The sequence below is a fragment of the Perognathus longimembris genome, chromosome 23 (assembly GCF_023159225.1).
Source record: "Perognathus longimembris pacificus isolate PPM17 chromosome 23, ASM2315922v1, whole genome shotgun sequence".
NCBI lineage: Eukaryota > Metazoa > Chordata > Mammalia > Rodentia > Heteromyidae > Perognathus > Perognathus longimembris.
This window is the reverse complement of record NC_063183.1, coordinates 28,188,073-28,201,088: the sequence shown is the minus strand read 5'-3', so window position 1 is coordinate 28,201,088 and position 13,016 is coordinate 28,188,073. Positions and strand designations below refer to the sequence as shown.

At 40.3% G+C, this 13,016-nt stretch overlaps 1 protein-coding gene across 1 annotated transcript in view; it reads right to left on the bottom strand.

The window, feature by feature from the left end:
- Fbn1 (fibrillin 1) overlaps positions 1-13,016 on the bottom strand; it is a 192,885-nt gene that overhangs the window by 100,349 nt on the left and 79,520 nt on the right. Inside the window, exons 6-7 of the mRNA XM_048332978.1 lie at positions 5,763-5,960; positions 2,177-2,302 (exon numbers count right to left, since the gene is read on the bottom strand). Coding sequence (XP_048188935.1) covers positions 2,177-2,302; positions 5,763-5,960 — 324 coding nt within the window. The remainder of the gene's footprint in view (positions 1-2,176; positions 2,303-5,762; positions 5,961-13,016) is intronic.

Here is a 13,016-nt window from a genome sequence, read left to right as displayed (position 1 = left end):
AAAAGGAACTCTAGGCTGGAAGCTATCAAATTCCAGAACACAAAACAGAGACTATGTCTGTCCTAAATCTTGATGTTGTTGGTATCTCTTGTGAATAGATGAAACAGAGAAAACTTCTAAGTGTAAGATACAACCCATTACTTTCAAGGGTGCAGCAAGAAATCAGAATTGCCTATTGAGTTGATGTCATAAAAAGATTTATTCAGCAAGACTTGAAAGTCTATACTACGAACATTGAAATAGTGTCAATTCTTATGAAATACAGTTGTTAAAAGTAGATGTAGGAGCTTTCCTCTAGGAAAGAAGCCAGTAGAATATGGCTCAATAAATACCAAATGTGAATCAAAAGGAAGTCACTGTGCTACCTGAATCACCTCCTGTGGGCCATTTAATGCCCAAAACCTAATTCCTTCCATAATAATGTCAAAGGTGAAACTAGATGAGTTTATGCTTTCTTCAACAGTGGTACTCTGCTTCAAACTTAGATCTACTGTACATGGTCTAAACTACATTCACCTATAGAAGGCCACTTCTATTGCTCTTCTGGGCCTAACTGTTTTTAAGAAGCCCTACTTCAGAAAATATTTTTCAAAGCTCCTGCAAATAACTATGAATCATAGACTTATGAATGCAATAGAAGTTACAGATTTTGTGATGATTAACAATCCTCAAAATAACAGTAATCCATCAAAGTACGTGGATCAATTAGGTTATTCATTTTGAGCCAGCAAATATTAAGGAAATAAAATTATCAACTGTGTCTTAAATTCAAAGTTGTCTTTTGCTGGTATGATATTATGTACAACCAAAAAAAAGAAGTTAAAGATCCACACAGAGATAAATAACTTCGGAATATTTCTTACAACCGTTAGAGCCTAGGAATGTAAATAATATAGCAAGTGTCTTCCATAAAAATACAAGCCATAAAATTCCATAAAAATTACAAACACCTAAATAAAAACTCAGACCACACCAAGTAGAATAAATGGGACTGAAGCAAGACATTTTCTTTTCTGATCTTCCTAAGAGAGAACTTGGAAAATGCTATCCATTGCTGCTAGGAAAGAGTTACTTATTTTCTGAACACTCAATCTCACAAAGGAAGTATTACATTTGCAATCCATGCTTCCTTTTGCAAATAGTAGTAGTGGCAACCAGGATTGCATTCATATAATATTTTTAGAAGCAAATGTAAAAATTTACTTCAAGTTATTTTTCCATTTGACTAACATTAGAAACATTTCTATTCTTTTTTAAAAAAAAATTGTCAGTCCTGAGGCTTGAACTTCAGGCCTGGGTGCTGTCCCTGAGCTTCTTTCACTCAAGGCAAGCACTCTACCACTTGAGCCACAGCACCACTTCTGGATTTTTTTGAGTAGTTTATTGGAGATAAGAATCTCAGGCTGGGCTGGGAATATGGCCTAGTGGCAAGAGCGCTTGCCTCCTACACATGAAGCTCTCGGTTTGATCCCCCAGCACCACATATATGGAAAACGGCCAGAAGGGGCGCTGTGGCTCAGGTGTCAGAGTGCTAGCCTTGAGCGGGAAGAAGCCAGGGATGGTGCCCCGGACTGGCCAAAAAAAAAAAAAAAAAGAATCTCAGGCTGGCTTCAAACTGTGATCCTCAGATCTCAGCCTCCTGAGTTGCTAGGATTACAGGTGTGAGCCACCAGTGCCTGTCTAGAAAAGAAAATCTTAAAACTTGTACTAGGAACATAAACATATGAGTTAATATCCACTTCCCCACAAAGAAAAACCCAAACATACATTGCAACCAGAAAAAATCTCCAGATGATGTATTATTTAGAATGATAGCTAATGATCAAATTTAAACTCATATGTCTAGAACGATGCAAAAACATGTGTCTTAAACATTTTAGACCAAATATTGGCCCCAAAATACTTTATGTTTTAATATTTAATTTGATTCAGATGGATCTCTTATTTGGGGAGGGTCTATGAATGTGGAAAGAGCTCCAGGTTTTTGTTTTTCTTTCTCTCAATGAGAGTTCAACAGTCCAAAGGAATAGTATTCCTAATAGTATATTCTATTTACACTTTCATGGAGATGCCAGAGACAGGATTTAGGGACAACTTGCAAACAAATGGGTGGCTGATATTGAGTTCTGCCCGCCCTTCCCCATCGCCCTTAACTGAGAAGCATGAGATTTCTTACCTTCACATTTCTGTGACACTTCATTAAATTTGTGTCCAGCAGGGCACTTGCATTCAAAAGACCCAACGGTATTAATGCAATTTCCTCCTTGACACAGCCCAGGGATGGCTTGGCATTCATCCACATCTGTCGAATGTTGAAAAAGACAAAGATTCATATATAATTCATTTACATTAGAAAACATGTTCGTCCACAGTTCCATTACCGTGTTTATATCAACGCGTGCATGCTCACATTTGGAATATGATAAGACAAACTATTCCTGAAAATTACAGAATATAAAGGAGTGACAACTTAGCGAGACCAAGGACGTCCTATAAAAAAATATTCTTTATTTTCCTACCTTGTGTTGGCTCTCATGCCAAGGAGAATATTTCTACTCACTTGTGAGTTTTGTTTTGTAAGCAGTAGAATATAAAGGTACAATGAACAAGACCTCTATTTAGTCTCTGACAGTCATCTCCAGATTGGTAGTAATCATAAGACTGATTCAAGAAATCCTTAAAAATTAAGATGTAATAAAATCTACAATAAGACAACCTTCAAGTGTTGTACTGCATGGCTAAGTTAAAACAAAATTTATAGAAAACAGCTGATGTCCAGTCAAGTGACTGGCCTTGTAAATATCTCATGCAGTCAACGTGAAACAACTCAGAAGCTCGGGACAGCAATAAGAGACGTGTCCCTCAGCTCTACACCTACTTTGTTGGCGGAGCAGCTGCAAGAGGGCACCTTCCTCAAAGGAAGTCTCCAACACAAAACTCAAGTCCCTGCACAGTTCTAGAATGTTCTATGCAACCTCTCTCATCTAATCTCCCACCTTCCTCCCACCCTCCCTCCCTCACTACTCTCCTACCACATAGGTGTCTTCTTAAAATACATCAAAGACACACCTGCCTTAGAGGTGTCTAGTGGTGGCTCCTCTGCCTGAAATGTTCTCTCCAGAACACAATGGGATTCATTCTGTCCCATCCCTCCATCCTGACCAGTACCCCCTCAGTGGTGAGTTCTTCTCTGGCCACTTGAATAGGGACATCTGGTGTCCTGGCCTGTACTACCAAAGGATCTCATATACAACGGTTTGGTTTCACAAACTGTATAAGCAAAGGCTCCACAGAGCACAGGACTCTGTCCTCTTTGTTCAGTGCTCTAACCAAGCACCTAAGGACCCAGCTGGAGTCCTCTGTACAAACCCAACTACTAGCCTTCTCAGGGTAAAATGAATCATCCCAGCTGTGGAAACTGTAAATGTAGGTGCACATTCTTTCCTTCTCTTCAGACATGACTGAGAAGAGACTGATTCCATAAAGAGTTCTCAGTGAGGGTCTGATGTTTCTTCTGGTACTTGAGTATTCTTCTAGATCTCTGGAAAGCCACTTTAGTGTCATTCTTAATTCGGTGAGGCAACAGAATGACTGCCATTCGTAGGATCTCAACATTCCTTGTGGAGAAACATCGGTGTGCAGTGAAAGAGGCACTTAAGGCAGAGCCATTTATTTTGGCATGCAAGTGTCACTTCCTGTTTCCAAGGACTGCTCTGACCCGCAAATGAATGACTATATTGAAATATAATTGGATTAGGTTTCATAGTCCATTTCAGTTTTGCCTTAGAGCAGAATTTTCCATTCTCTTGATAGCTTGAATAGGTTTATTATAATGTTTCTTGAAATCATGGTTTCACAGACTGACAAATCTTGATAGTTAGAAGCCAACGGAAAATATACAAGAGATCAGCTCTCCACTGGCTCTATGTACAGAGACCACAGACACGATAAGCCCCTATGAACATTTCACATGTGCCAAGGATGGCAAAGACCAACAAGAGACAGCACTGAGATGACAGTATGTTCGCCTCAAACCAATTAACACCCAGAAGAATTTCATTCTCCAAGTGGCAATTGAAACCACTATTTTGATGTAATGAGATTTCACAAATTGTCTTATTTTTTTAAAAAAGTCTTCCTTGGTGGGTATACTGAATAGCAGCCAGGAAGGAACAGGAAGCCCATTTTGGCAAAATCCAGACTGTATAAGACAAATCACAAAGTAAGGAATAGTCCTTCTTTTTTCTTTGCCTTCCTTCTGTGAACACCTTAAGCTCTGACCATGAATTTGTGGACAGACAGCTGGGCACTGGAGGGCCTTCCTTTCTAGTCACTATCAACAAGTGCATGGGCATTAGCTAACTTCAGAATACAGCGACTGACAATTGTTCCAAACTCACCGGGACGTTCTAAGAATAAGAAAACTGAGAAGGCACCAAAGAAAGCACTTATTCTTATTTTTACAAAACCCTACAGTTGATCCTTTGATGGCTCCAGGGGTTTCAAAGTAACTTTGTGCAGCTCTTTACATTCAAAATTAGCTGTTCAAGGGCATGCAAAGGAAGTTGTATGTGATACACAAAAAAACAGCGGCCAGCGTGAACAGTATCAGAAGTGGAATTTACCCAAGTATAATGTAATGAAGACCCACAGAGTTGTGTGACCAAGGCCAAATTCTGTAGTGCATAATATTCTTAGAATTAACATACATAGCACAGCCAAACTGTTATCTATTTGCCTCACCAAAGCGTATCCTGAGTTTTCTGAAAATATTGTAACTGCCCTTTTTTTAAAAAAAATTTTTTAAAGCACTAAAGGAAACAAAGATGGCCTGGAAGTTTTCAGTCCCATCAGTTTAGCATGAAGCTGCCTCTGCTCCCTTCCTCCTGCTTCCTGCCAGATATCTAGACAACGAAAGAATTTGTCCAGCTGGAGGAACCACAGTGAAAGCCAAAAAAACAGAGTAAGAGCTTCTAGGAGGCAGAAGAAGGGAGCAGGCAACATCTGGGGATATTTAAAAGTGTGAAACCAATTCTAATTTATTTCTGACTTATAAAAAAAATATGCATAATGTAGCATGTCAAACGTTGAGAGGAACAATTTACTTCAGGTCAGTTAAGTGCAAGCCAGGAGACATAGGAACTCTTCACAGTTTCAGAGGAAGAAAAAAAAAACAAATTAAAAACAACATAACAATAACCACCTTGTTCACAAATCTTGCTTTGTGTCCCTATCCATCAAGACACAGCATGACTGTGCACAGAATTACATTACCCCTGGAGTCAGAGGTATGGAAGAACACTTCTGGGGCTACGGGAGAAACTACTGGCAAAAAAAAAAAAAAAAAAAAAGCCAGTCAGTCTGAGTACTGGTGTTGGGCCCAAGCCTTTCATCTTAGCTCTCCTAGGAGGCTGAGATCTGAGAATCGTGGTTCGAGGCCAGCCAGGACAGGCAAATCTAAGAGATTCTCATCATCAACTCACCAGCAAGAAGCTGGAAGTGGGGATGTGGCTGAAGGGGTAGAGCACCCACCTTGAACGAAAAAGCCAAGCAAGAGCACAAGGTCCTAAGTTCAAGCCCCAGAAGGGTACCAAGAAAAAAACAAACTCCAGTGAGACTTCAGCCGTGTCTTAGGAGCCAGGTGCCTGAAGTCAGGCAGTTAGTCACCCTGGAAAGGTTTGTTGTCTCCAGCACAGGTTTTCTATTCCCCCTAAGTTCACTGAAGAAGGGCTATGCGGAGCAACTAAGCACGGAGGCTTTACCTTGACACGCTCCGGTACGGATGTTTGGGATGAAGCCCCGCCGGCAGGGGTGGGGCTGGGCAGGGCACATCTCGCAGGGGTGACCCCAGGCTCGGCCCACGGTGGCACAGCAGAGCGTCTTGGTGCACACGATGCCGCTGAGCTGTCCCTGGCACATCTGGTTGCTGACCACAGTAAAGCACGGACCTGTTCTGTAATCTAAGAATAAAGAACAACAACCGCATCAAAGTCTAGAAAAATCCAGAACCGTGCTTGGAGGGAAACTGTTGTACCTTGTTCAGGAAGTCGATTTCTGTACGGGAAACAAGTACCAGTGACTTCGGCGTGAGGCCATAACTCTCTGCCTCTAAACCCGATTTTCTTCACCTTGAGAAGGGAATGAGAGCATGGTTTCCTATCCACTCCGAAGATGCTTGTAAGGATGAGATGAGCTCATGGAAAACTCTCTGACAGTTAAATTTGCTGTACCGAGATAATATTGGGATGTTACTATAACACTCAAGGAAATGTATTTCAGCCCCTATGAAATCAGAAAGTCAAAGGGACATCGGCACTCTAGAGTTATCACAACATTGGCCACAAGTGCTAAAAACTGAAGTCAACTCAAGTGTCCGTCAACTAAGGAACTGATTGAAAGCAAATTCGGTAGATGCACACTGTGAAATGCCATTCAGTCGCAAAAAGGGTAAAATCCTGTCATTGGCAGCAGTATGGATGGAACTGGAGATCATTATATTAAATGAGCTAAGTCAGGAACAGAAAGACATGATCTCACACATGTGGATTTCAAAAAGCTGATCTCATAGGAGTTAAGAGTAGAATGGGCGGGCACCAGGCAGCATGGAAGGAAGGGAGAGATAGAAAGAGGTTATCAACACATGCGAAATGGAAATTGGATGGGAACAAGTAGTTTGGGTTTGCTTTTATAGAGTAGGCTGGTTACAGGTAACATTAATGTACTGTATTCTTCTATATCTGGAAAGTATATTGGAAGTTTTTACCATAAATGAAGGATAAATATTTAAGGAGACAGATTTATTTTGAATATATCACATATATACCCACCGATGTTAACCTCATTTATATGTGCCATTTTTACGGTTCTGAGTATCAGTTAAAAATAAACTTAAATGAGAAAGAAAGAAACTAAATTTCTGCCTATAGGCAGCCTATAGGCTATTGGAAAAAGCAAAGAATTTCAAAACTTGAAATAACTCATACACACCTACCTCCTGGGAGTTGCTTGAACAAAAGAAATGGTTATCTGGTTTGGTTTTGATTTGGTGTATCTTATTTCAAATACAAAAAACAATTTTTAAATGTACTTATCCAAACAATAGGGTTTTATCATGAAGAGTGAGATGGCTAGTGTAAATTGACTCTAATTCTCCATTGTTGTAACAATGTACATAATGTTAAGTGTTGGTTAGTGATTAATTCTTTTTGGAATGATAAATGTTGAGTTCAAACAACAGCCCTCGGGTTTTTTTGGAGAGGGGGTGGCGTCAGTTGTGGGGCTTGAACTCAGGGCCTGGGCAATGTCCCTGAGCCTCTTTGTGCTCAAGGCTAGCGCTCTACCACTTGAGCCCCAGTGCCACTCCAGTTTTTGAGTGGTTAATTGGAGATTAGAATCTCACGGGGACTTTTCTGCCCTGGCTGGCTTTGAACTGTGATCCTTAGATCTCAGCTTCCTGCTGAGAGGCCACTGCTATCTGGCCAGCCGTTAGAATTCTTATGACTATTTTTTTTTTTTTTTGCCAGTCGTGGGCCTTGGACTCAGGGCCTGAGCACTGTCCCTGGCTTCTTCCCGCTCAAGGCTAGCACTCTGCCACTTGAGCCACAGCGCCGCTTCTGGCCGTTTTCTGCATATGTGGTGCTGGGGAATCGAACCTAGGGCCTCGTGTATCCAAGGCAGGCACTCTTGCCACTAGGCTATATCCCCAGCCCGACTATTTTTTTTTTTAATCTCAAGGTTTTTATGTATGTGAGACTACAAAAATTACCACAGTGTAATTTTTTAGTTTAAAAAATAAGTAAACCTTTCTACCTTAAATGTAAAAGGGGTAGAAGAAGAGATAGGAATTGAATTTGTTCAAAGTACATTCTGTGCACAGTATGGAAATATCACTGTGAAACCACCTCACATTACAAACTTATGTGAACCTAAAAATAAAAAGAAAGAAAAAATTCTTCCTATGTGAATAATGAGGAAAAAGATTTGGGTTTATTCCTTCCTTTCCTGCTAATTTACTGAGACATGTGCAATTGTGTCAACCAAACACATTCATGTTAGCACGCCATTTTCAATCTTTTCTGGAAAACGCACAATGGAACATGAATTTTAATTTACAGTCCTCTCTTCAACACTGCTGGGATTTGGCTTTCCTCATGTTTTTCCAATATGCTCTGTGGAATCATCATATATAAAAAGATTGAAAAAAAATGTCAGGGAAGATGCAAATCTGGTGTTTTGTAAGCAGTACCAGCAAAACTCAGGCACACCATGAAATGCCAAGAAAAATCCAATCCTGTCCTAATAAAGGTTCATTACTTCAGATGTGAATTCCTTGGAATATGTTTGTACAAGGAAAAACGGGTCTTTCGATGTTTCCAAGGTCAGTCACTTCTTGCTCTCTGGTGTCGGCGTGAATACACAAAGCAGGGACAGCCCTTGTTAGTCAACAACATACATTAGCCATCTCTACAGGCCATGGAAATGTATCTTTATTTAATATATGGCATACTTCACAAACAGTGACTGTACTGAACAGAACCTATGGACTTCACACATTTCCAGCCCACATACTGATTACTACAGACACTGCAATTTTGGAAACCTCTTCAAAGAGTTGGCTTCCTTGACAGTGCAGATTAGCACGTGAAGAGAAATACACTTACGGTTCCTTATTTTCAACAGAGCATTGCTCACTGCAGAGAGGGGCATGAGTTGGATGAAATACATTTGGATAGAAAAAAGTCTCTTGGAAGTTAAAAAGCTGTGCTAATGTGGCTTTCTTTCACATACCATTCTCATTTGGCAGTTTGTACTTTCTGTCCTATGCTTCATTTCATTTGTCAAAGTTATGCTGTTTTAAACTTAATACGCCAACCATAGAAAGAATCTGTCCACATTCTTAATTCCTTACTAATAATCCAATTATTGACAATTAGTCCCATAGCACTTATGTGATAGTATGCTAATGTAACATACCTCTTTTTTTTTTCCTTTTCTTTTCAGATGGTCCTAGCACTAGACTGGGAATAAGCTTAATACAGTGCTTGCATAAAGTCAGTCACTGTTGGCATCCGCGTAAATCATTATTCTTAATGTAACTGAAATACATTATTAGAAAGTCTTTCTATTTGCAAATTGTTCTACAGCCACTTCCTTAGAAGATCTAGGGCATCAGGCCAAGCCTTGCCAAAATTAAAATCGAGTTTTAATTGTTTGTACCTGTTATTCGACTGTGTTATTCGAGTACTTGTTATTCGAGTGTGGCTAGTTCATGGGAAATCCTGCCTCTCTTCGTTCCCATTCTGAGTGGTTAGATCAAGGATTGCTCTCTGGTCCCCTTAGATTTGGCCTCCAGACTTGGGTTCCGTCGGTGTCTCTCTCCAGCCTCTGCCCCTCCCCACGTTCCCAGGCCTGCAGCTCAGAAGGCTGTGGTCTCAAGCATGATTTCACTTTCATTCATAGTCAGCCTTCACCCCAAAGCAGAGGCACCATTCACAGGGAGCGCTCTGTGGTACTCCCAATCCTTGTCGCTCCTGCCCAGTCATCCAACCACAAACTGCAGGGGAGTACAAGGATGTAATTTAGGGCACTAGGCACCAATTATCTTAAATCCTTCTTTTTATAAAAATTACAAATTAAAGAATGAGATATCAATTTCTCCGTGACAGGGAAGGTCACGGACTGCTCATTCCTCCCAGGTAGTGTGGCCAGTGGGATTTTAATTCAACTTTCAGAAGGCAGAGTTCAAAGAACTTGGAGCCTCAAGAAAATTAGCGCCAAGAAGCTCTATTATCCTAATCAGTCCCATACCTGCTGTTACTTCTTTTTCCTGCCATTCTTAGCCTCGGGACATCAGAGAATCACCAGGGAAACTTCTGCAAAATGTGGATGCCCAAGCCCCACTTCCACCCCTCCCAGGACTCTTCCTTGGAATATTATTCAGTAGCAGGGGACACCCAGCATCTGCTTTTGCAAAATCTCCCCACTGTGGCCCCACCAGAGGATGTAAAGTTGTCCCTTTCTTTTTATCCCCCATCTCCTTCCTGTTCCCCTTCTGTTCCTACTCTTCTTTCTTTTTCCTCCTCCTCCTCTTTCACGTCCCCTCCTCTCCTCTTCCTTCCTCCCTTCCTCCCTCCCTCTTGCCCTCTCTTCTTTCTTTTACTAAGGAATACTTATGATCCGTGATTAATAGAAGATGTTCATAAGATGTTTATCTGCCTGATAAACTTAAAAGTCTAACCTTTACACATAAAATAGTCCAAAAACCCAAATTGCGGCCTCTCAACACAAATCCAGTACCTTTCATCTAGGACTGACATTCTAATCAAGGCAAAAATAATGCCAATGTCCTAGGTATTGCTCTATTAGTAGACACTTCATCATGTTCTATTAATTACAGTATAATAAACTATACTATCAACTCACTAACTAAACAACAAAGGCCACATTTCAAAAGACAGTTCACCCTCTTGTCTCCTCCCCAACAGCTAAGTGAATTCCATTTCCACTCTCTCTCTCCTGGTTTGTCAGAGCACATTCATGTATGTGTCAAATCACTACCATGAACTCCCAGGCCCAGCCTCTTCACTGAGCTGAAACCCAGGATTTCCAGGGGGTTGTCTCTAGTTGCAGTCTAAAGAAAATGATCAAAATTTACTAAATTGTATTATGCAAGTGATTCTATTTAAACTTAACATTTTGTCTAAAGCATGGCTTATGAGGCAAACATGATAAACACTACACTATGAACAGCACAGCTTAACTATAGTTACATATTCTATTTTTAAAATTTTACAGCCTAGTGCCAGTAGCTCATACCTGTAATCCTACTCAGGAGGCTGAGATCTGAGAATCACAGTTTGAAGTCAAGCCAGGTAGGAAAACCTAGGAGATCCTTATCGCCAATAAACTAGCAAAAAGCTGGAAGTGGAGCTGTGACTCAAGTGGCACAATACTATCCTTGAGCAAAAAAGCCCTGAGTTCAAGTCCCAGTACTAGCCCCAAAGGAAAATGATATTAGAAACCAAGCATGAGGAAGTACAAAACTATTCTTATGCTAATATTTTTCTGAAGTTTCAACTTCTTTAATCTGTAAATTAACAGTATTACTACTATATACATAAACACAGGTATTATTCAAAACTACAGAAACAAGGTGATTTATTGTACATCTTTTAATCTAACATGCAGACTAAGCAGTTCGCCAGAATCCAGGCTGTAGTTCTGTGGGACCCAATTACATGTGGCAAGAATTCAACTAGAGAAAATTGCTACCACATTTTATTCTGCTCCGTGAGAAGAAGAAAACAGTAAGAAATCGTGTCCAGGGTTAAGAGAAGATCTCATTTTCAGATAACCATTTACCTGTCATTATTTGTTCCTTCACTGCAAATCTTACATTACTGAATTTCATTTTCTCCCTAAGTTATCTCTAAGCTACTTTTACTAGGACCAGGAGGAGAGGTAGAGAAATCGTAGAAGTCAAACCTTGAGATGGGTGATATATTTACTACCAAGACAATAAAATCAGAGACATGTCTTCATTTTCAGTGGTTTATAAATTCCACTGCAAAGAACCAGTTGACTCTGACTGTACCCTTTCCCATCCAATTCTGTTCTTTCCCCGCAGAACAGTGGCTACTAAAACAAGTGTCATCAAACAATTCAGTTTAGTTGTCCTGTTACAGTTTCTTCCAAACTACTGAACATAAAGCAGTCCCCACAATTCAAAAGCAAGAACAGCATTATCTCAGGCAAGGGTGCTAAGATCAAAATACAAATATTCCCAGAGTCAATAAATTCTTAGGTGAACTATCTATCTATCTACCACCTATCATTTATCTATCATCTGTGCATATGTGTAGTAGGTTTAGAGTTGGGGTCTTGTGTTCCCTACACTGGTGATCGACCATCTGAACCACAGCTCTGGCCCTGCTTTTCTGCTGGTCATTCTGGAGATTAAGTCTAGCAAACGTTAAGGTCCAGCCTGGCCTCAAACAGCAGCCCTCCAGATCTCAGCCTCCTAAATATCTAAGATTATAAGGAATGAGCCAGTAGTGCTCAGCAAATCTTTATATCTTAAAGGTACCTTGTACTATTGCTCCCTTTCCCCCCGAATTATAAGCTTTGGATGGATTAGAAGAGAGAATAAGAGAAACACAAGATGAAGAGGACCTCTGGGCTTCAACAGCAGGCTATAGGACCATTTACTGAAATGGGAAAAGAGGGAAACCAGACTTCAACAATTAAGTTCATTCACAGTAAAGGATCTAGTATAAGATCCCTGCCTGGAAGTGATAAGGTTGGCTATGAATGAAAAAAATTTCTTCGATAATTCTTGATGCTATCAATCAAAACAAAAACAACCCCTGTGTAGTAATGCATTTCTATCTTGGTCTGTGTATTTTTTTTCTTTTTCATTAAATTCCTTTTCCTTCCTTTCCTCTTTATGAGCAAGCATTTATTTATATCATATGCCAGTGTTTATATAATGTTATAGGTGAGACTGTTACTTCCAACATGCTTGGCCAATTCTCACACAGACAGACCTGAGTGTTAGGTACACACAACCCAGATCAGTAAAATGTGATGGAATCCTGGCGTGGTGGGTGGGGTTTGCCTCTAAAGGACCTGCATTGCTGCTTTCAGAAAAATGACAGGGAACAAGGATCCAAGACCACTAACATTCTAGCTGCCCATCCTTAGTTCATTCTTCAGGAAATACATGCATACCACATTCCAGTGATATCAATACTCAAAAATCTGGCAGAAAACTTATAGCAAGTTCAACCATTAACAACCATAACTGAGAAATGACTCACCAAACCATGGACTTTCTGTAACATCAAACCAGAAAAATGGTAGTGAGATCGTTTATATATATTGGCAGCAAATGTTAGGTCTACAATTGGCTAGTTACCAATTAACATTTGCTTATGGGCATGGCAGGGCCATAGGTTACTTTGAATTCTCTCCTTCCCTCCTTTCTCACCTCTCTCTCTCTCTCTCTCTCTCTCTCA